Source organism: Malus sylvestris, chromosome 13 (assembly GCF_916048215.2).
Source record: "Malus sylvestris chromosome 13, drMalSylv7.2, whole genome shotgun sequence".
Taxonomy (NCBI): Eukaryota; Viridiplantae; Streptophyta; class Magnoliopsida; order Rosales; family Rosaceae; genus Malus; species Malus sylvestris.
Window position 1 is genome coordinate 37,794,149 of NC_062272.1, and position 26,503 is coordinate 37,820,651.

At 41.2% G+C, this 26,503-nt stretch overlaps 1 protein-coding gene across 1 annotated transcript; it reads right to left on the minus strand.

Moving 5' to 3' along the window:
• Window positions 1–11,844: 11,844 nt before the first annotated feature.
• Window positions 11,845–12,908, minus strand: LOC126596384 (uncharacterized). The gene is made up of 2 exons (XM_050262952.1): window positions 12,826–12,908; window positions 11,845–12,646 (listed from the first exon to the last, which is right to left on the minus strand). The coding sequence occupies exon 2, from the start codon at window positions 12,593–12,595 to the stop codon at window positions 11,978–11,980; it is 618 nt and encodes a 205-aa protein (XP_050118909.1). The 5' UTR covers window positions 12,596–12,646; window positions 12,826–12,908; the 3' UTR covers window positions 11,845–11,977.
• Between the last annotated feature and the right edge of the window lie 13,595 nt (window positions 12,909–26,503).

Sequence of the window (26,503 nt, forward strand, 5' to 3'; positions counted from 1 at the left end):
AACAAAACAAAAAGCAATTTGAATTTGTGTTGGATCTGGATTCCGGATTCTGGAGCGCTGTGCTTGTGATGGAGTTTATTTTCGGTAACCCGGTGCGCATATGGGCCCTTTTTGTTTGTTTGTTTATTGAACAATTAAATAATTATATTTTCTTATTTGGTTGAATTATGGAAAATTTAATCTTCGAAAGATAACCTAAAAAATAGACGTTCAGATCACAGTGCAATAAACAATATTATCTACACTAAGGAATGAAAGAGTGAGCTAAGTCTCACAATGGGCTAGCAATAATGTGATTCAAATTCACCTTTGGTGAGAATCGAACCTAAAATCTCTTACTTACAAGTGAAGATCAATATTACTAAACTATAGTATTAAGTGGCAATCACAGTGCAATTGTAGATATCGAAATTTCGGTGAAATAAATGTTGACCAATAATTACAATTTTAACGCTCACGTGTCACATAAATTTTACACGTAGCGTGTGACTAAACGAAAAATCAAAATAAATCGAAGAAGTCATCAAATAAAGACACGTGTGAACACCTGGCGGAAATGATTTATTTCATCTGAATATTATATTCAAAATTAGGCCTTGAAAAAATTCTATAAATACAAGGCCATTTCATTCATTTTAGGATATCAATTCATCACCATTTCACATCACACCAAAACTTTGAAACTTTGAAACTCTAAGGCTCCCAAGCAAATCCCAAAGGATCAAGAAAGCTCTCTCCGTTCTTCGTCAAATCCTCCTTCAAGATCAAGCCCCAACAACCCTTGAAAAACGTCCACCAATTCAAGATCAAGCCCCAACGGCCCTTGCACAAAGTATTCATCGTTCATCATCCGGTCATCTTAAGATCAAGCCCCAACGGCTCTTTGGATCAACAACATCAACAAATCCACACATCCATTCTTCAAGATCAAGCCCAAAAGCCCTTGAAGATCCATTCATCCGTTCGCCAAGATTAAACCGAACGGCCCTTGAAGAAACCATCTGTACATCACTATTCATCCTAAAGATCAAGCTCCGACGACCCTTTGGATTAGCAGCCCGTCCATAAATCTACACAACTATACATCCTAAAGATCAAGCCCCGACGACCCTTTGGATCAACAGCCCATCCACAAATCAACACCTTATGAAGATCGAATCAGAAGCTAAATTTGTAGAAGAGATTGTAACCACAAAATCATTAATACAAATACTATTTTGTACACGTGTTCTTGTCTCATTCATCACAGGAAAATTCGTTGGCACGCCCAATGGGACAATCTCTACCTCTCATCTCTTTCTCCGTTCAAGGAAATCAAAGCACACCTTATGTTGATGCACAAAACCGAAGGTCTTGGAATAACGTAAATCTGACCGTGAATCTGCAAGATAATGTAAATAACACAAGATGTATCGTGGTTCATCCCAAGGTTTGGGCTACGTCCACACTGATATTGTATTTCTCTAAAAGGTGAGGGAGAGAACCTCTGAATATGAGAGGGGATGTGAGAGGGTGAGAAGGCTTAAGAAATGGCCTCCCCTAATTATAAGGATGAGGAGTCCTTTTATAGAATAAGGGCTCCTCACTTATTACATATTTGCCCTTTTCTTTATTACATAATTACATTTAAGTCCCCTGAGTATTTGTACAAGATCTAAATACGGAGGCCCTAAATATGGTATAAACAGTAGTCCCCCAAGTCTTCAGTTAAGAGAGTTTTTTGACTGGAGACTTGAAATTCAGTCCATGTGTGGGCCAAAGTAACTAGATGTTGTCTTGAACTGATGTTCGATATGAGGCGGTGATCAATCTGAAATGATGCTCAACTAGAAGTAGCACATGCTGTGAGGCTGCTCGGCTCGTGGCTTATGTTGCCTTGGTTGGCTCGGCTTATGGTGTTGAAGGTGAAGGAGTCTCTTTTACAAAATAAGGGCTCGCTCCTCAATACATGAATGATGGGCTAAAGTTGATGCTCTCTAATGATGGTGAGGGAGTCCCTTTTATAGAATAAGGGCTTACTCCTCAATACATAAGTGATGGGTTATGAGTGATTCTCGTGGCAATGCGGTTTGCTCAGCTGGCGGCGTTGCTTTCTAATGAAGGTGAGGGAGTCCCTTTTATAAGATAAGGGCTCGCTCCTTAATCCATAAGTGATGGGTTCTTTCTAATGAAAGTGAGGGAGTCACTTTTATAAGATAAGGGTTCGCTCCTCAGTACATAAATACTGGGCTAAGTCCCCCAAGTACTTTTCATGAGGCCCAGTTGAGGCCCAATATATGGTACATAATGTAGTCCCCTAAGTCTTCGATCAATAAAGTCTATTGGCTGGAGACTTCAAATTGAATCCATGTATGGGTCGAAGTGGTGGTTGTTCGGAGGCGGTATTTGTATACCTTGCACTGAAGCTTTGTAGGTGAAGCTTTGCAAGTGAAGCTTTGAAGCTGGAGCTCTATAAATGAAGCTTTTGAAGCTAGAGCTTTTGTAAATGAAGCTTTTGAAGTTGTAGCTCTGTAAATGAAGCTTTTGAAGTTAGAGCTTTTGTAAATGAAGCTTTTGAAGCTGTAACTCTGTAAATGAAGCTTTTGAAGCTAGAGCTCTGTAATTGAAGCTTTTTTTAAGCTAGAGCTCTGTAAATGAAGCTTTTGAAGCTAGAGCTCTGTAATTGAAGCTTTTGGAAGCTAGAGCTCTGTAAATGAATTGAAGCTAGAGCTCTGTAAATGAAGCTTTTGAAGCTAATTGACATGAGTGATGCTCATGGATGTTGACATGAGTGATGCTCATGAATGTTTATGTATGATTGAATGAGTGATGCTCGTGAATGTTTATGTATGATTGCCATGAGTAATGCTCATGTATCATTTGAAGTATTGGACGTACTTTTGATCACCTGGTTAGTGGTAATAGCGGCAAGTTGCCGAATAATTTTGGAGTACTGGGCGTACTTTTGATCACCTGGTTGGTGCTATTTTTGGGCGTATGGGCCTTCGCCCTCCACAACATGCCAGCCCATTTACTTTGGGCTTTGCCGTTATTTTTTTTTTTTTACCCTCTGATGGGGTTTATACAGATGTCTCCGAAAGATATGAAAAATAAATTACATCATTCAAAAATAAGGAAAGTAAACCACATCATTCTAGTGGGGTGTTTATTCCTTGCTTTTGCTTTGGTTTCCCATGTGCTCTCCTCGCTCCTCCTCTGATTTTTCTGTCAGCAGGACTTTCCCTCTTTTCAAGGTTCACTGCCAACTAAACTAGATTTTGCCTCCACATGGTAGGTAAGAAAGTGCATGACCTATGTGCTATCCTGGCTTTTTCTCTGATTTTTCTGTTTTACTTTTTCTTTCTCCATTTACTGCACCTCTTTATGTCTTTATACAGTTTTCAAAAGTAGCTGGATGATTAAAGAAAGCCATATCTAACCTACTTGTTGCAACCGAGGATGATGATAGAGAGGAAGCAGGTGGTGGTTGCCATGGCAGCTTTGCTGCTACTCTTAAAGATTCCTTAGAATCAGTGAAGAGAAAAGACCAGCTTTGCTTTTCTCCAGATTTACCTCTTACTGAAAGCACTTTAAAAAACAGAATATCAGCCCCCTATTTTTCAACCACCTTGTCTCCAAGCACACTAGGATCCTGCGACAGGTGGGTTGCTTTATCAGGTTGTTGGGTTTTAAGTTGGAGCCAACGACAGGTGGGATTGTCGTCGGTCGGATCGGTGGGATCGGTGACGTGGCCTTGAGGAGAACATGATATGGCGAACCAGTTGAATGGATTGTAGTGGAGGAGGTTCCAGTTGGAGAAGAAAGAAGGTGGCGGCGAAGCAAAGGAGTGGAGCCAGGAGAAGAGAATGGTGGAAATGGAACTATCAGTTGCTCCAAGCTCACCTTTAAACCAATTCTTCCTTTGCCTCTTGTGCAAGAATTATAATCTACCAATGTTCTAGGTTTAAACGGAAAGCAGGTTTTTTCATTGACAAAAAAAAATTCGACTCTCCAGTAGCCTTCAAATTTCTCCTTAAACGGAAAGCAAGTCATTCCTGTAGATCTTTCAATTTGACACCAGCAGTAATTGAAACAAGCAACTTCTTCCTGGAAAGCAGCGGCCTCAACTGCAAGACTGCATCTTTAACAACTTGAGGTTTGACCGAGAAAATGACGACGTCACTCTCTTCCACCACGTCGTCGTTTTTGGAGAGGAGATGGACTCCGAATGACTCGAAGGCTTGGCGTCGAGATCAAGATTATCCTTGAGATCGGGCACTCCCTCACCTTTTTTCCGTACCAAGTGAAGGAACACAGTTGCGGAAATAACATTGGGAGCAGCCGCCGGAGACTTGTGCTTCGGCTTCTTGCTCTTACTGGGAGTCGGAGCAGCGGCCGGCTTGGGTGGAGCTGAAGTTGGAGTGGGGGAGGATTTGGGGGTGGCAACCGGATATAGTGACTTTAGGCTTAGGAGCTGCAGCTGGTGTCGAGATCGGGATTGTGGGGTTATGGATGAGGGTGCAGTAGGAGGACCGAGAGCTGAGGGGAGAGAGATTTGATTCCCTGGGTTTTCGAAATACGAACCCAAAACCCAAAAAGCAACGACCTTTATCTTCCCTGTGGGCTTATGAGGAGTGTTTGATATTTGGATCTTTTCTGTTTATGGGTTTTTTTGATTTTGCAGATTCATAGTCGATTCCCACAGACGGCGCCAAATGTTGATGCACAAAATCAGAGTTCTTGGAACAACGTAAATCCGACCGTGAATCTACAAGAAATAGCCTCCCCTAATTGTGAGGGTGATGAGTCATTTTATAGAATAAGGGCTCCTCACTTATTACATATTTGCCCCTTTCTTTATTACATAATTACATTTAAGTCCCTCGAGTATTTGTACGAGATCTAAATACGGAGGCCCTAAATATGGTATAAACACCTTCGAAAATCAAATGGTATCAAGGAAAGTTCAAGCGATTCCTGCAACCAATGTGAAAAACAAGAGCGTCCTCGCCACAAGTGGTGTCACTTCGGGCATCATAACTCGAAGCAAGGCAAGAACTCTTTCTGCCGCTTCTTCCACCTCTGCATCAACTCTGCCAAAGGAACAAGAGCACCTGAGGCACGAGCTTGTGATCACCCTGGCCTCACTAAGGGCACCAAGGGAGGAAAGCCCAAGGAAGTACTCTGATCCCATGTTCTTCGATGCCGACTCAAGCGGCAGTTCAGCCATGCAAGTCATGACCATTGGAGCGACTTCAACCGATGAGCAGCTGGCTCAAATGAATGAAGCGATCACAAGGCTAACACGGACTGTGGAAGAAAAAGACTTGCAAATCGCTGCACTCATCAATCGACTGGAGGCACAAGATGACGAGAAGCCCAACCCAAAGGATAATCCACTAAAGAGAGGAGCCAGCGAAGAAGATGAGCCTCCGGTGGAAAAAGTTGATGTGAAGCCGGAGCTAGACCAAGTAGCGACACTTATTTGATCTCTTTCTATCTAGCAGTTGCAGGAGATGATTGCCAGCACTATCAAAAAGCAGTACGAAGGAAGCTCACATGACTCCGTACTATACTCAAAGCCCTACTCCAAGAAGATTGACGCTTTGAAGGTGCCAAGAGGTTATCAGCCGCCAAAATTCATGTAATTTGATGGAAAAGGAAACCCAAAGCAACATGTCACCCATTTCATGGAAACCTGCAACAATGCTAGAACGGAGGGAGACTACCTTCTCAAGCAGTTCGTGTGCTCGCTGAAAGGTAACGTCTTTGACTGGTACACCAACCTCGAGCTTGAATCTATCAATAATTGGGATCAGCTAGAGAGGGAGTTCCTCAACCGCTTCTATAGCACTCGCTGCACCGTAAGCATGCTAGAGCTGACTAGTACAAAATAGTGGAATGATGAACCTGTCATCAACTACATTAATAGATGGGGTTCGTTAAGTCTGGATTGCAAAGATCGGCTTTCTGAAACCTCCGCCATTGAGATGTGCGTTTAAGGCATGCACTGGGGGTTACATTACATCCTCCAAGGCATAAAATCGAGAACATTTGAAGAGCTGGCAACTCATTCCCACGACATGGAGTTGAGTATCGCCAACCACAGAAAGAGGGAATCGATCACCGACTTCAAGAAGGATAAGGCGTTCGCCCCAAATGTAGACAAGACCGGGAAGAAGCTCGCCAATGAAGCTTTTACCATCAACACTACCCCTATCAAGACCTCATACGCCTATCAAGATCTCCTCCAAGAACAAAGCAAATGAGGTAAAGAGAGGTGAGCCTCCTCGCACCCAAGACAGGTACAAAAACACCTCGAGGGAGTTGGAGCAAAAGACATAACTTTTTCCGGACTCAAATATGGCTGCAATGTTAGATGACTTGCTGGAAAATAAGGTGATCAAGCTACCCGAATGCAAGCATCCCGAAGAGATGAATCACGTCAACGATCCTAAGTACTGCAAGTACCATCGTATCGTGAGCCATCCTGTTGGCAAATGCTTCATCCTCAAAGAACTCATCATGAAGCTAGCACAACAAGGGCAAATCGAGCTCGACCTTGAACACACGGCCGCAACACATACTACTACAATTGCGTTTAGATCATTCGATCCCGTGCCTCTCCAAGTGACACCTGACCATTCCCGTCAATGCTTAAGCTGCACGACACCTTCTACACAACCATCACTGGGGGCAAGCAACCAAGATGCACATACCGATGACGAAGAAGAATGGACATTGGTGACCTACAAAAAGACAAGGAAACCAAAACCACAAGCCACAAGGCCAAATGTGGAACAAGGGAGAAACCATCGTCGCCTCAATAGTGGGAAGCCCAAAAGAAACGTAAAAGCTGTTAAGCTAACATACGCTAGGGAACATGTGGAGCAAGAGCCACACATTCCTGTCTCCTTGCATGAATACTTCCTGAAGGACTTCTTCCAACAGTGCACTATCGTTGCATGTCACATGGTTGAAATAGAAACCGAAGAACTTTCAAAAGGCAAAGTTATCACCATCAAGGGAGAAATTACCCTCACACCTAAAGAAGGCATGCTAACACACTTTAGCATCGAGGAAGGCTACGATTGCCAAAGAAGATGCGAAGAGCACTAGCAGCGGTCTTGGCAAGTCCCGACAACCATGAAGTGCAAGAAAGCAAGGCGAAGGCTTGAAACTTTGACCACATGAGTATGCCACTTGTTGTGCTACCTAGGACGCAATCCACTTCACCGACGAAGACTTGCTGCTAGGATCCAAGCTTCACAACCGTTTTCTCTTCGTCTCTGGGTACGTAAGGGAGCATAAAGTCAACCACATGCTTGTGGATGGTGGATCGGCCATAAACATCATGCCGAAGTCAACAATGACCACAATCGGCATCAAGGTGGATGAACTATCCCTAAGCCGTCTATTAATCCAAGGTTTTAATCAAGGTGGACAAAGAGCGATGGGCATGATCCAGGTAGAGATAACCATTGGTGAACTTAAATCAAGCACGATATTCCACGTGATTGATGCAAGAACTTCCTACAGCTTGCTCCTAGGAAGGCCTTGGATCCACAGGAATGGAGTAGTGCCATCCACCTTCCACCATTGCTTAAAATTCTATCGGGAAGGAGTAAAGGTGATCCAAGGTGATACCAAGTCATTCACTGAAGCGGAATCACACTTCGCAGATGCCAAGTTCAACATGGATGAATACATAGTGCTTGAAGCTATTTCAAAGCCTGATTATGTGTGCAATATAATTTGATAAATTCCAGTTATGAACTCTTGAATCGTGAATGCAATTGGCTTAACTATTTGATTGATAACTTATTTGTATTTGTTAATTAAGGGTCGACACTTAATTGGCATGCATAAATCTGTTTCTAGAATATAAGAAAGTTTCATATAATCGTTACAAACTTATATTCATAAGTAGTGGAGGTCGCTTATAAACGATCGCGTTAAGTTCAATTCCTAGCATAAGTGACATGATATCATAGTTGCAAGTGCTTTGTCAATGCTTATGATTTTCATTAAACGTAATGATCTTTGATTGTATCTCTATTATGATGTCATGTAGGGAACTTTTGAAGAATGTTTTGGGTTGTCGAATGATGTCATCCAATCCAATAAAACAAGGAAAATCTAAGAGTTAACTAGTGATGTCACGGTTAATTTGGAGCGTTGTCATTCATAATTCAATGAAGTAGTAACTGGAAATCAATTTATTTGCATACATGTCATGTGTGGAGAAAAAGCCTCTAGCTTTCCCATCCATCATCTTATTTCTCAAATTTGTTTTACAATCTGTCTAGTTTTTCATACTTGTTTGTTTATTTCAACTTCATCCAAAATTCAATCCCCCTTTACTTTAGTGTGTCTAATTAGTTAGAATTTGTTTTAATTTGTGTTTTTAAGTGTTTTGATTCAAGTAATAGTCAATTTTCGTCCAAAGTCATTTCTAGTGTCTAGTTTAAGTTTATTTGGTTGTTTTAAGCTGTTTTGAGTATTGTAAGTTTGCTTTGAGTCTTCTGAGTATTGTTAAGTGTTTTTAAGTTTAGTTTTATGTTTTTGAGTAAGTTTAGAGGCTATTAGCAAGCCCTCCTAATCCCCGGTCCAGAACGATCCTTATTTATACTTGTACTACAATTGTCAAAAGAGGGTTAAATTTGTGTGTTAAGATAATTTTCACATCAGAAACCACTCATATTGTACATCACCGCTCAGGAAAGTTCAGTTAGAGCACTCTTGGCACAAGAGAATGAATCCCAGAAAGAGGGTGCGCTCTACTACCTCAGCCAAACTCTCACTGGCGCCGAGTTGAACTACTCCTTAATAGAAAAGATGTACCTCGCCTTGATGTTCGTCATCTAGAAGCTTAGGCATTACATGCATGCTTACACCATCAACCTGGTTGCTAAAGCTGACCTGGTCAAATACGTCATGTTAAAACCAGTTTTGATAGGGCGACTAGCTAAATGGGCGTTGCTTCTTAATCAATACGAGATCATCTACGTCCCAGCTAAAGCCGTCAAGGGACAAGCGCTAGCAGACTTCCTTGCTGATCATCCAATCCCAGCCGATTGGAAAATCTCAAACGACTTGCCTGATGAAGAGGTGTTCTACATCGACATCTTCCCAACATAGACGATGTTCTTCGACGGATCTGGATAAGCAGACGGAGCGGGGGCAGAAGTAGTATTCATGTAGCCACAAAGGCAAATACTACCTTATTCCTTCCAACTAAGTGAACTATGCTCCAACAACATCGCTGAGTACCAAGCATTGATCATCGGTCTCCAAATGGCGATCAACATGGGAATCACAGCCCTTGAGGTATTTGGTGAATCCAAGCTTATAATCAATCAACTCTTAACTGAATATGAGGTGAAGAAAGATGATCTCGTCCCATATTTCAAGCCGGTAACTCAACTGCTTCAAAAGTTCGAGACTGTGACACTAGAACATATGCCAAGAAAAGAAAATCAAATGCCAGATGCTCTCACTAACCTAGCCTCGAGTATGACACTAGGAGAAGACGAAGCTGCAGACGTGCCAGTTTGCCAAAGATGGGTGATCCCGCTCGTCACTAAAATGTGGTACAAATGCCATCTCAGTACTTCCAATCGATGCTGAAGTGTGGAGACTGCCGTTGATCGACTATTTAGAGCATGGAAAGCTTCCAGATGATCCTAGACACCGCTCCGAAATACGTCGATGAGCACCTCGCTTTCTCTACTACAAAGGAACACTTTACCAACGCTCTTTTGAAGGAGTACTTCTGAGATGCTTAGGTGAGGAAGAAGCCAATCAAGTTATGGAAGAAGCACACTCAAGCGTATGTGGGGTGCATCAGTTTGGACCGAAGCTACATTTCCAGCTCAAAAGGATGGGATCTTACTGGCCAAGCATGGTGAAAGACTGCCTAAAACATGCCAAAAGGTGCCAAGCCTGCCAATTCCACGCCAACTTCATACATCAACCGCCTGAACCATTACACCTTAGAGCTGCCTCATGGCCATTCAATGCATGGGGATTGGACGTCGTATGACTAATTACGCCAAAGTCATTTACAGGAGAAGCTTACATCCTAGTTGCAACAAATTACTTCTCCAAGTGGGCTGAAGCCATACCTTCAAGGGAAGTCAAGAAGGAAACAGTCGTCCATTTCATCAAGGAGCATATCATCCATCGATATGGTGTGCCTCGCTACATTATCACTAACAAAGAAAAACAATTCTCCAACCGACTCATGGACGAGCTCTACGAGAAATACAAGTTCAAGCAGCACAAGTCTTCCATGTATCATGCTCCGGCCAACAGTTTTGCAGAAGCATTCAACAAAACATTGTGCAACCTCCTAAAAAAGGTGATCGGCCAAACAAAGAGAGATTGGCACGAAAGAATAAGCGAAGCACTTTAGGCATATAGGACGACACATAGGACTCCTACCCAAGCTACGCCTTATTCTCTCATATATGGCGTGGAAGCTGTTCTACCGCTTGAGAGTCAAATCCCCTCACTAAGGATGGCCATACAAGAAGGCTTGACTGACGAAGAGAATGCAAAGTTACGCTTTTAAGAGCTGGAAGCACTGGATGAGAGAAAGCTCGAAGCTTAGCAACATTTGAAGTGTTATCAATCACGACTCTCCAAGGCCTTCAACAAGAAAGTTCACCCTCGTTCTTTTCAAATGGGAGATCTCATCTTTGCATTGCGCAGGCCTATCATCACAACTCACAAAACAAAAAGCAAGTTCACATCAAAGTGGAATGGACCTTATGTAATAGAAGAAATCTACACCAATGGCGCATACTTAATCATGGTAAAAGACGACTTGAAGATTGGCCCCATCAATGGCAGATTCTTGAAGCGCTACTACCTTTAAAACAAACGGACCATGTTCCTGGCCCGCAAGAGCATAAATTGCGTACAAAAAAAAAATATATATATATGCATTTGAACTACGTCATGACTTGATCCCTCTTCAACTGAGGGTACGTAGGCAACTTGAAACTTCAAAACTTCAAGTACAGTCACATCATCAACAAAAACACAAACACTTTGAGGAATAAAGAGAAAATTCAATATGTGAATACTTTATTTCTTTAAAGGAAGGATTTGGCTACAAAGCTTTATTTACAACAAAAAAAATGATCAGAAGTAAAGAAGGCTTAAGGAAGACATTACTTGAGAACTATGTTGTACTTTTATGCGCAAACGGAAGCGAATTCTAACAAAGTACCAATATTAACGTTGTAGGCGAAAGCTAAAACAAACAATCTCAAACTAACACAAGAGATTTACGTGGTTCGGCGTAAAGCCTATGTCCACAGGCGAAGCACTGCGAGGAATTTCACTAAACAAATGGAGATTACACAAGAGTATTTAAACTCTCACAACTCAAATCCCACATATTACAAACCTTAATTCTCCCAAATTTCTCTCTAACTCACAAACTCACAAATTGACTCTCACCAAATTTGCCAAACGAATAAGTCATGAATTTGCCATACACTCATGACTCCAAACGGTGACCTCCACCCCAAAACCCAATTAGAGAAAACTCTCTAAGCCATGGTGAGGCACACTAAATACACTAACCCTAAGGTCCTAGTTATGGTGCATAGGACTTAGGTTACAATAAGAATCCTAATAGGAAATAAATCCTAATCCTAATCAAATAGGTAATTAACAAAATCTCTCCACCAAGGAAACTAACTAGGAAGTCAAATCCAAACCCAAATAGAACACCAAAACCAAATAGGTAACACAAACCTAATTTATTGCATCATCCTAATTTTGAGCCAAAAACCCAACAAACGATGTCCCTAAAACTACGGCAACCATCCTCAAGCAGGCCCTCCAAAATCTTCAAAGTCTCCACAATCGTAGGAGACAAGGTGGGCGACTCCATTACCATACATTTATCTTGTTCTAGGTGTGACATCTCCTTTTGGTACTGAGAAATTGTAGCTTCCTGCTCCAAAAGAACACCTTCAAGTCATGATGCTTCGATTCCCAATTGCTCTCTCTCTCGCACCAACGCTTCCAGATGCACTTGGACGGAAGCTAAAGAGGTTCCTATGAATTGATAATCTTCTGAAGCAGCTTGCTGAGAAGACCAGACTTGGGAAATTGATAGGTATATTCCCGCAAGTTGTTGAGCTCTAACATCTGGACTCAATTTTTTCGAGGAAATAGCACACATGGAAGAATCCTCAGTCGAGGCGGCCATAAGTTCGGCAATTTGAACTCTCAAGGGTGAGGAATCAACTTTAAGGTCATCAATCGTAGAAACAAACTCCAATAAATCCTCCTTGAGCAACGCAAGGTCTTCCAATGGGTACTTTGAAATCCTCTCCTCAATATGGCTTTTGACATCCATAGCCGCATGAAGTCTGATATGATGGATAAGCTGCTCAGTTCCATGAATGTTTGGCCCTCTTAAAGAGATCTCAGAGCTAGCTGGCAAAGGTATTGGATGCATGACGGGCCCTTGCATACCTTCACCTACACACGACAAATCGGGCCAACTTGGTGGATTCGGAACAAGCTCTGCACCAGGCGGATCCCCAATCTCTCTGTCTGTAGGTAAATTACCTTCAAATATCATATCCATATAAGAATGAACGCTTGCGTTCACCAGATCAAAAGAATAAAAAGGCCCAGCCTAAACAAGACAAAAAAAGATGTTAGAAATCAAAGCTAAAACAATGAAAGCAAAGTAAGTCACAATAAAGAAATGAATATGTACATCTTTATCAAGTGACACATGACCACCAAATTGAGAAGGCCTAAACTCTTCTTTCTTCTTATGATGAAAATTGACGTCGCTATCAGCCTGAGCACCTTCAAGTGGTCGCTTGTTTATAATTTCTTGAAGCTGCTGCAAAATAAATCCATCTTTGTACAAATCAACTTCATCACCAGCCTTTTCATATGCATCCGGATGTTGAGGAGACAAGCACGGGCACTGAGGAACTAAAACCACATGTCTATTTTGCAAATGAGCTACACTCGCACAATAAAGTGGTACCAACTACGTAGGAATCACAAAACAACCTTTTCTCGGTGCATCATTACGTAAGCAAAAAGAATTGGTACCACATGTTAGCCCCTAGTTTTCATAATGTACCTTTGACCACCAATTTACATAAGCACGGGTCACCAAATTGTTCTTGAACTCATCTTTGACCGGCAGGGTGATAAAAGCATTTGTACATGCTTGGGTATAATATTCTCAATGCATATACATGGCTTGCAAGGATTCCAATCGGGCTTTTTCCTTCAGCTTGCCTAGCACATTTTAGACAAAACCAAATTGCCTGCTAAAACAGTAAGGACTATACGGCTGAATGATGCATCAATCTTCTTGCCTCTTGCCGCAGAGAAACATAGCCTGAGCGAAGACTTATAAGATAAGACAAGTCCGAGAAGCGTATATGCGAATCATCCATAATGCCTCGTCGCACCGAGCCCACTCTCGCCAGGTGATCCATCCTCAAGCCTTCATAACTTCTAAACAGCGCTTATACCTGCAAATCATCAAGGCCCTTCATAGGAAACACACCAAAATACTTCATCATCAAAGGCCCCATCTTAACTGAAGTCGGTGAAGAATGCCCTGACTTGTCTAAAGTTGACGAAGAAAAATGAGTGCTAAAGTACTCACCTAACCAACCATACATGTAGTGGTAGGGAAGTACCGCAGCACAATCTTTAGTGCTGGCTGAGTTCGAAACAACACCCAAGCCATTGTAAATGTTGACTAAGACCGAAATAGCAAGACTAAAATATTCGCCTACAGCCATCTTGCTAGCAACTTTGAAAACTCCAGGACGGATGAAATTGACGTCGTCTTTAGGGAAAACGAACTTACAAAGCCAACAAGCTAAGAAAATGGCTAGGTAAGATTCTTCCAAGTGCTCTGACGCCACGCCAAGATCCTCAAATAGCTTTAACTCGATAGGGGTGCGGCGCCCAGCTTGACTAATAACACCTGACGGAATTGAGTCTCCTTTAGGCCTGGTTGTCTTGTTACGACCACTTTTCTTCGAACGCCTCTGGTACTTCATGACATCCCTATACCAAAACCATATCTATGAAGAAATCTTCATGCCTGAGTTACCCGGGGCCTTTTAGGAAAGCTGATGGTACGTCTAAAACAAATAGCAGCAACTCGTAGGCAATCCTCGACTGTTGCAATAAAAAAACTCATCCACACTAGGAACAACCTCGTCATAAAATTTTCCTTGGATCGGCAAGCTTCCTATCTTGTGAAGATCCTTAAGTGAAATGACATCTCCCCTTGAGTCGTGTGAAGTGTGTTGGTTGTTGAACACCAATGCTAAAAGAATGCATGAAGGACGGAAGGATGGCAATCATAACTGAACAAAGATGCATATACAACATGATAAAGGCCCATGTTGGTAAGCACATCTTTGGAGCAGCTCAAAACATCTTCAAGCCATTCCCAGTAAAACTCAATGAAGGCGGCTCCTCCGGTAGTCGACAGGGTACTACTCCAAGCCACAACTCCATTACGAATACGATCACCAAGAAGCTCAGACGAGGCCAGATGATTGTCACGAACATGGTGCGAAGAGTTCAAGATAAGAATCCTCGAGATGCACACCTTCTTCTTCGTATCTGGTGGTTGAACATAATCTACCACCTCCTAAGATACTTTAGAAGACCACGACTTAATAAGCATGGAGTTATCTTTTGTGGGAAGAGCAAGCGCCTTAGGACCAGTCAGTGGCACGTAAAGCTTCAACGTCGTTCCCCTGTCTTGCGAGTCACCTTCCTTCGCAAGAATGGTGATGGTGTTGCTCTCAAAGCACTTGAAAAATACCATGACCTCAACGAAAAAAAAAATCAGCCACAAAACTTGAGCAGCACGGCAAAGAGGGTAGCTCCAAGACGGTAATTTCGAGCGGCGGCAAGAGGCATGACGAAGTCACCACCGAGGAAAGTCGTGACCAAAAGGCACTACACAGCATAAACTCGTTGCAGTCTTTTGCACAACCCCACACGGTAAAAGTGACACACTGCAACAAGCTCCAAGTAGCGGCAAGAGGCACTACGAAGTCACCACCGAGGAAAGTCGTGACCAAAAGGCACTACACAGCATAAACTTGTTGCAGTCTTTTGCACAACCCCACACAGTAAAAGTGACGCACTACAACAAGCTCCAAGCGCGGGCAAAAGAACCTCCATTGAAACAAGCAAGGAAATTCACCAATATACACTATGTACCTAAAAAAAAAAAAAAAAGAGTTACGTGAAAGTCAAAACCCACCAGCCATGTATGTGCATATATGTGTGTGCGTGTGTGTGTGTGTATACATACATGCTAGTCAAAATCAAAAGCACAATGAACCCCTATATAAAAAAAAATCACAGCAAGACCTGAACCTGTGGCAACAAGCGTAATAAATAAAGCTCAGTGAGAGGTGATCAGTGGTGGTCGTAGCATAGTCCAAGCACTCTACAACTTGAAGGAAATGGAATGGGGATAAGATATTTGTCTAAAGCCTTACAGGAGAACCTCTTTATACACAATTGGAATTGAGGAACTTGATATCTGGCACGGCAACAGGCATATGCTTTTCCCCAATGCTAAGGCATCTGCTTTGCTCCAATGCTAAAGCATATGCTTTGCTCCCCAAAACAAGGAACATGGTCCCTTTATTTTTGTCTTGTTTATCAACCAAATGGAGTGGGAAGCCAAAAGTGGATTTGGAAATGTCAATTAAAAAATTGACATCCTAAAATGAGCAAACAAGACGGGGTCTTACTTTCATACACTTGGTATAAGTGATGATGACATGTGGAAAGCAAATGACAAAAAAAAAAAAACGGAAGTGCCATATGGGGGATATAAAGCTCATTTATTGATTTCTCTACAAAATTTACATAAACGTACACTTTACATAAGTAAAAATAAATAAAAAAATAAAAAAAGGGGGCAAGAAATAGGGGGGAGCCTTCACAAAGGTTGATCGGGTGGCACCTCAGTACTCGGTAGAGCTCCAGAAAAGGCAGGCACCAGAGGTTGATTATTTGGAGCCTCAACAATTAGTAGAGCTCCGGAGGATGAAGGTAACAGGTGCCTTTGGAGTAAAGCCACAAACATCCGATGGTCACTTTAAATCCGACCTTTAGATTCTTGCAACTGGTCGATCTTTCTTTTCATGCTCGTTGAGTAACTATTTGTGAGCATGTGCAGCTCTCTATTTTCATGTTTAAGCCCTCTAATCTCTTGCTTAAGGCTCGCCACCTCAGCCATCAAGGATTCGACCTAGCGAGTACAAGTAAGAAGATGTTGGCCCATATTCAATATAGAGCCCGCACACTGAACACTGAAAGCCAGAGAGTCTTGAACAGCCAGCTCATCAGACCGCTTGGAAAGGATCCTGTTGTCCTTGGGGGTGAGAAGATTTTTAGCTACCATCGTAGTGGTTATGTCATTCTTCATCATAGAGTCCCCAACTGTAAGAGGACCGGTGGGGGATAAGAAGGATGGGTGCCATATGTTGTCTGTAGAAGATATATCGACTCTTCCCTAACATTCAAATCAAGACGACGATCAGATGGGCAAGCCATTTGCAAAAATGATGAAAGAAGAAGAGGTCGTGTAAATCAAATTCTTAGAAATACAAAAGGAGAGAAATTCCTAACAGATAGCAACTCTCTAAGTGTGTTTTTGAACACGATTAATGCCTCTATAAAAAGAAGAGGCAACAGGGCCTGTTCAAAAATCGAAGAGGCAACATGGCCATTCAAAAACCAAAGAGGCACCTCTCCCCGAATTTCAAAAGCCGGGCCGTTTGTTCAGAAATTGAAGAAGCAACAAGGCCACCGGGTCAAAGATCGAAGAGGCACTGCTCTCTGAATTTAAAAAGCTGGATTTGCTGGATGAAAGTTTGTCGCCACCCTTCACACGCAACCTCAACTTTGTAGAAAGCACGGGCAACCTTGTCAAAGATTTCTGACAAAGTAAAAAATGCGTGAATCTTACTGTTTCAATTACCTAACGGTTGTTGACAAAAGGAAAGGAATAGTGCCACTACTGGCTGTTGGGAAATTCCTATATATGTCGACCTTCATCCTTCATAACAAGGTAGACCTGCAAAAATGCCCAACCCTTCCTCACCTCTGAGAGTACACTCCCAGCAGAGCCTCTTGAAATACTCAGTTTCTTCATTTCCGGGAATACCCTTGCAAACAAATGACATAAAAGCAAAAGTATCTTATATCACCAGGGTCGAAAGAAAAAGTAACTCATATCATGCTTTTCCCTATCTTTTCCTTTACCCTTACCCTTACCTGCAAGATAAGGAGAAAGAAAGAAATCAGTCGGAACCTGAAATCAAACTTTTGATTTGGAACTGATTGCTTGGAACCTTTACCTGGTTGCTTACCTGGCATTTATCTCGAGTGCTCATCGCCGCTGAGAAGTAGTGCTCTGAAAGACCATTTAAATGCAAATGTTGCATTCCACTCCTGCATCAGGGGCAAATATTGCAAGAGATCGAAGCAGAAGGATCAATGATGAGCCGGAACATATCATTATAGCATGACGCCCTTCCCTGCAGAACCGCATAACCCAGATGGAGGAGTCTAAATCAAATCCAAGCTCGGCATCGTTGCCCTAATCAAAGAGCTCAAGAATCTTCAACAAGCCTTTCGCTAGCGCCATCACCGAAGAGCAAAGCCTCGCTGTGCAACGCTGTCAAATCGCCACCACTTCTTCGAAAGCAAGAGTATCACATATCATGCTTTCTCCATGTCCTTTTCCTTGTCCTTGTTCTTACCTGCAAGACAAGAAGAAAGAGAGCAATCAGTTGGAACTTGAAGTCAAACTCCTAGTCAGGAACCGACTACTTGAAACACTTCCCTGATTGCTTACCTAGCATTGCTCTGCCGGGGAAATAGACAAGGCAGCAGAAGATACCACATCTACCTGAAGAACAGATAAGGCAAGTGAAAATGATACATTGAAGCATGTGGAAACAAGCACAACAAAACACGTGTCGATTCATCCGCTACTTCTTCAAAAGCAAAAGTATCTCATATCATCAGGGTTGCAATTACTCTATATTTGGCGGACTTGTTTTGACCCTCAAATTCTTGAGTCGACTCGATAGGCGTTGTGAGCTGCACGTGCTGATTCACCACCCTTGAATCAAATCCTTAAAGATCAAGTCACCAAGTTGAAGAAATCACGTCTGATTCAAGATCAAGTTGAAGGAAAATTTTTTGTCCTAGCTAAGAACATGTAAGAACATTTGAATACATATGCAAACTATTAACACTTTAAAGTAGGCATGCATTAAAAAACAATTCATAAAACCCATGACTTTCAAAGCCTAGTATATGGTGAACCAATAAACCCTTTAACAACATTTAAAGAGAAGGTAAAATTTAGAGTTTCTTTACCCTTGAAGCTCATCCTTGTTTACACAAGGGATTCACCCAAGTGGAGGGCCTTCAAGTCACCTCCTTGCTCCTTGGATCTTCCTTGTGATTTTCCTCCTTTTAGTGCTCCTTTGCTTATTTGAGGATTTGAGGATTTGTTCTCCAAAACACCAAAAGTTTGATGTCTCTAACTCTCTTCACCAAGGATGTGATTATGAAGATGAAATGGATGACTTAGAGAAGAATAGATTGCTAGCTAAAACTCCTCTAAGTGGTCGGCCTCTTTAGAGAAAATGAGAGAAAGTGTTTCACCTCATTTCACCAAGAAAAACCCTAATGAGAAATAAAGCTATAAAGTTGATTTTATACTTCATTTCAAGTGAGTGGCAAACTTGTAATTAATCCAAGTTTGCTACCCTCACCCTTATGGCTGGCCTTACCTTTGTTATTGGGCTAATTGCCCATTTTGTTTTAGTTGTCATACAACTTAAACATAATGAGCCTTGTGGACCAAAACGCTTTTGAGCCCTGAAGCCCAAAACCAACTTAAAAGCCCAATACGAACCTTTTGTAAAATCAATTAACTAATTAATTAATCTTGACCATTCTCAATTAAACCATTTAATTTCTTATCCATCTCATTTATATTTCTTCACTTTCACCCTTACTCGGTGTACGATCCATTAGGTTCCAATTAGCGAGGCAGTGGGTGATTGTTACTTTTAATGATCGATTGTGAATTGAAACAACATTTCAATTCTCCCTTTGATTAGTGTTGGCTAATCTTCAAGGCTTCCACAAACCAGGAGTGACACCTAGCAGCATATCATGGTTACCCAAGCTAAGTAGAAGTGGTTGGAGAACCTATCCAGTTACAACTACAATGCAATACGGTCATTCTCTAATACAATACTCTTAATCACATTGTTTGAGTGATAGTTTGTTTCATGTCTACTATCCAATGTGACACTTCTCTATATGATTTGATTGAATATGATTTGGAACAAATTTCCTAAGTCATATTCATATGCTTTGCCCAAAGACTCCTGAATCATATCTTAGAGTATTCTCCTTCCACCATAGAAGGTTAGAGATCCCTTGTTGTGCATTCATATGCCTACATGACTAGATAGCTTGATCCCAACAATGCCGTGGACACTCCAATGGAATGCCATTTAACATGATCAAAGATCAAGGACCTAACCATTAGACATCTATGATACCTCAGGTCAAAGGACTACTTTGCATATTGCAACTATCGAGTTCTTACATGACATGTATGTTTGAACTCTCTTTTGATCGTTGTTCAGTGTACTCGATTACTCTTTCGAGCACCTATGTGTTTGTCTTAGTGTCCAACACCAAATGACTTGAGACTTGTCATACTCACGCTTGAGTCAACATAACACATACGAACCTTAGCGGATTGTCAATGCCCAATTGGCAATCCTATGGCTAGGAACGTTTTAGGAATGAACATAAGAGAAAGGTCTCGTTAATCTAACTTACTTAAATCACTTATCTCTTAGATCAAATACATTCCTTGGATTCCCTTATTGCTTAAACACATGATACAATAAATAGTGATTAACAATAAGCTTTGCCCTTCATTAAACATATAAAAGTGTAATACAATAAGTATTCCAAAAGCTATTACATCAAATGAGTGGCTTTGTGGGCATACTTCCAACAATCTCCCACTTGCACTCAAAGCCATCCTCCCATGTATCTAATACCCATCTTTTCCATATGGCGGTCAAGTTGGATTTGAGACATTGGCTTCGTCAGTGGATCTGCTACGTTATCGGCTGAGGCAACTTTGAGGATGTTGACTTTCCCCTCGGCAGCATATCTTCTAATGATATTAAAGCGCCTGTCAAAATGCTTGTTCTTTTGATGAGCCCTGGGTTCATTGGCTTGAGCTATCGCCCCACTATTATCACGGTACAAAGTTAATGGTGATGTAATGGTTGGAACCACTCCAAGTTCAGTGATGAACTTCTTCATCCAGAACGCTTCTTTGCTGGCTTCAGCTGCAGCGACATATTCTGCCTCCGTCGTGGAATCAGCAATTACACTTTGTTTCTTGCTTTTCCAGCTAACAGCCCCACCATTCAGAGTGAATACATATCCGGAGTTGGAACTTCTATCATCGACGTCAGATTGGAAATCTGCGTCTGTATAGGCTTCCACTCGCAACTCTGTCGCTCCTCCATAAACGTGGAACATGTCCTTAGTTCTTCTTAAGTACTTAAGGACCGTCTTGACAGCTGCCCAGTGTTCTGATCCTGGGTTAGATTGATATCGACTAGTAATGTTCACAGCATATGCGATATCAGGCCTTGTGCATATCATGGCATACATGAGACTTCCTATGGTGGAAGCATAAGGAATAATATTCATTTGCCGTATCTCTTCAGGAGTCTTAGGTCCTATGGACTTAGAAAGGTGAATTCCATGTCTAACAGGAAGAAAACCTTTCTTAGATTGTTCCATCTGGAACCTACTTAGCACCTTATCAATGTACATAGATTGGGATAATCCAATTAGTCTTCTGGATCTATCACGATAGAGCTTTATCCCAAGTACATAAGATGCATCTCCTAAATCTTTCATGTGGAAGGTTTTGGACAACCACACTTTTACAGAAGAAAGTACTGCAGTGTCATTCCCGAATAGTAATATGTCATCTACATATAACACTAGGAATACAACTGCATCCCCAACGACCTTTTGATAAACACAATTGTCGTCTTCATTTTGAGTAAAACCAAACGTTTTGATTTCAGTGTCGAAACGAATGTTCCAGCTCCTGGAGGCTTGCTTAAGTCCATAAATGGACCTTTGAAGCTTGCATACTTTAGTCTTTTCAGACTTGGACACGAAACCTTCAGGTTGAGCCATGTAAAGCTCTTCCTCTAGGTAGCCGTTCAGAAAAGCCGTCTTCACGTCCATTTGCCATATCTTATAATCATGGTACGCAACTATAGCAAGCAAAATCCGAATGGACTTAATCATGGCTACATGAGAGAAAGTTTCTTCATAGTCAATCCCTTCTCTTTGCCTGTAACCCTTGGTTACTAATCTAGCCTTATAAGTCTCCACGTTCCCATCAATGCCTATCTTCCTCTTGAAGGCCCATTTGTTTCCAACAGGTACAATACCTTCTGGAGGGTTTACTAGAGTCCAGACCTGATTTTGATACATGGAATCCATCTCGGATTTCATGGCCTCTTGCCATCTCTTTGAATCAATGTCGGACATTGCTTCAGTGTAGTCCCTAGGGTCCTCCTTTGTGTCATTGTCACCTAGAAGGTGCAATTCCGCAAAGTCATTGTCTAAGCCATACCTCTTAGGTGGCTTACTAACCCGTTCAGATCTACGTGGAGCTAGGGGTTCAGGAACAGGGTTGTCAACTTGTCGAGTGCTTGTTTGTGGTTCATTATTAATCTCATTAATTTCCATCTCTTTGCTTATAGTTCCTTTGAGAACAAATTCGTTCTCTAGAAACTTAGCAGTTCTGGCGACAAAGACTTTCTGGTCGTCTAGATGGTAGAACTCATATCCCATAGTTTCTCTAGGATATCCCACAAAATAGCATCTTACTGATCTCGCTTCAAGCTTAGTAGCCTCAAGCTTCTTGACATATGCTTCACAACCCCAAATCTTAATATGATTAAGACTTGGCTTTCTTCCATGCCATATCTCATAGGGCGTTTGTGAAACTGACTTGGAAGGTACTCTATTAAGCAAGTAAGCTGCTGTATATAGAGCGTATCCCCAGAATGTTACTGGTGGATCAGCGGAACTCATCATAGAATGAACCATATTCATCAAGGTTCGATTTCTCCTTTCAGAAACTCCATTAAGTTGTGGAGTTCCCGGTGGAGTCCACTGTGATATTATTCCACACTCTTTGAGATAATCTAGGAACTCATTACTCAGATATTCACCCCCTCGATCCGATCTTAGGATCTTTATCTGTTTCCCAGTTTGCTTCTCTACTTCATTCTTGAATTCTTTGAACCTTTCAAAGGATTCTGACTTGTACTTCATAAGATACACATAGCCAAACCGAGAGTGATCGTCGGTGAATGTGATATAGTAGGAGAAGCCTCCTCTCGACATAGTAGACATAGGTCCACATACGTCAGTGTGGATTAACCCTAGAATTTCAGTGGCACGCTCTCCTTTTCCAGTAAATGGAGATTTGGTCATCTTCCCTTTCAAGCAACATTCACAAGTACCCATCTGGTCATTACCTAATGGGCAGATATATCCGTCTTTCGACATCTTGTGAATCTTATCAAGGTTCACATGTCCAAGTTTAAGATGCCACATCTTTTCTTGGTTAACTTCTTCTCTAGCCCTTTTGGGTTTTGAGGTATTCCCGTTTGCAATACAGTGCATCCCACTATTCGTCTCTAGGTGAAAAAGTACCTCTATCATATTACCATGAGAGATAATACGACCGTTCAAGTATAAAGTGCAACTCACTTTGTCAAACAATACTGAGTGCCCATCTCGTAAAAGCTTAGAGATGGAAATCAAATTCTTTATACATGAAGGAAAATATAAACAATTTTTAAGTTCTAGGACTTCCCCAGAGGGTAGGTTAAGCATGTAGGTGCCTATTGCTTTTGCAGAGATTTTAGTGCTGTTCCCAACTCGCACAACCATCTCCCCATTGTGCAGTGACTTGCTCCCCGCTAGTCCCTGCATCGTATTACAGATATGTTGACTAGCGCCTGAATCAAATATCCAGGAATTGGAGCTTACTGTAAAAGCACTCTCTATGACATAAATAGTCTCTTCAAAAGTTCGTGTCATAAGGCTCGCAATGCGCACCCTGTATTTCTTCTTCCAACGTTCATCCTTTCCACAATGAAAGCAAGTTCCTTTGGATTTCTTTGCCTTCTTCTTATGCAACCTTTTCCTTGTGATTGCATTCTCACTCCCACTGTCCCTTTTGAAACCTTTTTCAAATTTACAGCACATGTCAATCATCTCGTTTAAAGAATGATCGAATCTATTCACTTTATAGTTTACAATAAACTTAGTGAAATCATCCGAGAGAGATGCAAGGAAAAAGTCTTGGGCCATTTTCCCATCGATGGAAGTTCCTAAACTTTCAAGATCTTGAAAGATCCTTTCCATCTTTTGTCCATGTTTATGGACCGATGTCCCCTTTGCCATTTTGGCATTCATTAGACTACAAACATTTGAGAATCGTACATTACTAATCTCAATGTCATGCATCTTATGCAAACTTTCAACCATGGCACAAGAAATGTCCATGTGCTTATGTAGCTTTATAAGCTCCTTACTAAGTGAAGTGAGGATTAAGCATTTGGCTTGTAAGTCATCCTCATAGTGTCTAACATAATTTTGACACTCCTCCTTTGAAGCTAGTTTCGTAGGAGGTACATGAGGAGGGGATTGCTTAAGCACATACAATATGTCTTTCACCTTTGAGACATTCTCAATGTGGCGATACCAAGCAAGGAAACGTTGGCCCCTAAGGCCCCTTTTGTCAAGTATAATGGTGGGTATAATTTTAGGCATGTCGTTAACTACATAACATAATAGAAATAGTATTAGATTGTTTGTTTTAAAACTATTTGATTGGGTCTTTGAATCAAATAGTACCACCCACTATTTTTGGCAAATTCCACATCCCTCAATAGAATTCGAGAGTTATATTGAACTCTTAGCGGGGTATGGGAGACTCACCATTACCAAGCCCACCTCACGATGATACGATGTTGGTTAGCAAAAATAATGATGAGAGAATAACGCTTTATTCATTTACAACTTTTGTAATTATCCATCCGTTTGGCCTCTAGAGAATGTTGCCTCACGATGATACGATGTCGGCTCCATTGCACTTAGTTTAAGTTATTCCCACCATGCTTAGTTTGTGAAGGGGTTCAAGAATAGCCTCACGATGATACGATGTCGGCTATCCTCGTTGCCTACACTCACCTCATCATATGTTTATGGACTCCTCCTGGATGTAAGCACATACTTTGAACTCCCCCATGATAGGGTGAAGCCGGTGCATGAGTCACAAACGATTGGAGCCCACCACGGTGGAAGGCCTACGAAGAGATGTTCAAAACATCTCTCGCTTATCAACTTAATATTCGTTTGTCGAGGGAGTAGTTTTGGGCTACATCAAAATCATTTTAATCTTTATTAAAAGAACTTGGGCATATCACAACTATTGGTCCAAGTTAATATGAATTAGTAGCATATAATACTCCCACTGTTTCGTTGAAACAAGCGAGACTATATGGAACTACTAACGAACGCATTGCATCCTCATATGGACTATATAGTCATATTAGGTTTTAGGATGATTATGAACCGTTTAATTTGATCCAACACGAGCCTTGTGTTGGACCTTGGGTCTAAGGTAGGTAGTTGTTGATTTTAGTTACGTGTTTAATCTAATTAAACCGTTATTTCCTATTGGGCGTTGGACCCAACTATTCCATTTTGCATACAATTAAACCAATAGGAATACATGAAATAATAAGAAGGGCTTATGCCCTTTTACAACACAAATGATGGACTTATGTCCATTTACAACAAATTGAATTAATCAAATTACATTCAAATATACACTACCAAACCCAAACATTCATAATGTAAAGCGGCCAATCACATAGCTCAATTATCGAGGCCTTTGGTTCATAATCACCCTTTTCTTAATTAATCACATTAACTAAGAAAGCAACTTAAACAATTGGTTTTTGGATCCATAGAATTGATTTAAATGGACCTAAATGAAATGAAAATCCAATTCTCATTAAAGAGACAAAACAATTTTGTTCTCATTTTATTTGGGCCAAAAGGAAACTATGACCACAACAATTGGGCCACAATGCAAAAACACAAACTTTTGGGGTCACTTTGAAAAAACACAATGAAGGAAAATTTTTGTCCTAGCTAAGAACAAGTAAGAACATTTGAATACATATGCAAACTATTAACACATTAAAGTAGGCATGCATTAAAAAACAATTCATAAAACCCATGACTTTCAAAGCCTAGTATATGGTGAACCAATAAACTCTTTAACAACATTAAAGAGAAGTAAAGATTTAGAGTTTCTTTACCCTTGAAGCTCATCCTTGTTTACACAAGGGATTCACCCAAGTGGAGGGCCTTCAAGTCACCTCCTATCTCCTTGGATATTGCTTGTGATTTCCTTCTCCTTTTGTGCTCCTTTGGACTTTGTGGATGTAAGGAAAGGATCTCCAAAACACCAAACGTTTGGTGTCTCTAAGTCTCCACACCAAGGGTTAAGTGTGAAGATGAAATGGATGACTTAGGGAAGAAGAGATAGCTAGATTAATCTCCCTAAGTGGCCGGCCTCTTTGTAGAGAGAAAGAGAGAAAATGTTTCACCTCTTTTCCTCAAAGAAAACCCTAATTAGAAATAAAGCTATAAAGTTCCTTTTATACTTCATTTCAAGTGAGTGGCAAACTTGTAATTAATCCAAGCTTGCCCATTCACCCTAATGCCCGGCCATATTAATGTTATTGGGCTATTTGCCCATTTTGTTTTAGTTGTCATACAACTTAAACATAATGGGCCTTTTGGACCAAAACGCTATTGGGCCCCGAAACCCAAAACCAACATATAAGCCTAATATGAACCTTTCGTAAAATTAATTAACTAATTAATTAATCTTGACCATTCTTCAATTAAACCATTTAATTGCATATCCATTTCATTTAATTTCTTCACTATCACCCTTACTCAGTGTACGATCCATTAGGTTCCAATTAGCGAGGTAGTGGGCGATTGTTACTCTTAACGATCGATTGTGAATTGAAACCACATTTCAATTCTCCCTTTTATGATTAGTGTTGCCTAATCATTAGGGCTTCTACAAACCATGAGTGACACCTAGCAGTATGTCATGGTTACCCAAGCTAAGTAGAATTGGTTGGAGAACCTATCCAGTTACAACTACAATGCAATAAGGTCATTCTCTAATACAATACTCTTAATCACATTGTTTGAATGATAGTTTGTTTCATGTCTACTATCCAATGCGATACTTCTCTATATGATTCCCTTGAATATGATT

Bases quoted from the DNA above. Each gene is read 5' to 3' on its own strand.
- LOC126596384 (XM_050262952.1), bottom strand. From the start codon at position 12,595: ATGGATATGATATTTGAAGGTAATTTACCTACAGACAGAGAGATTGGG.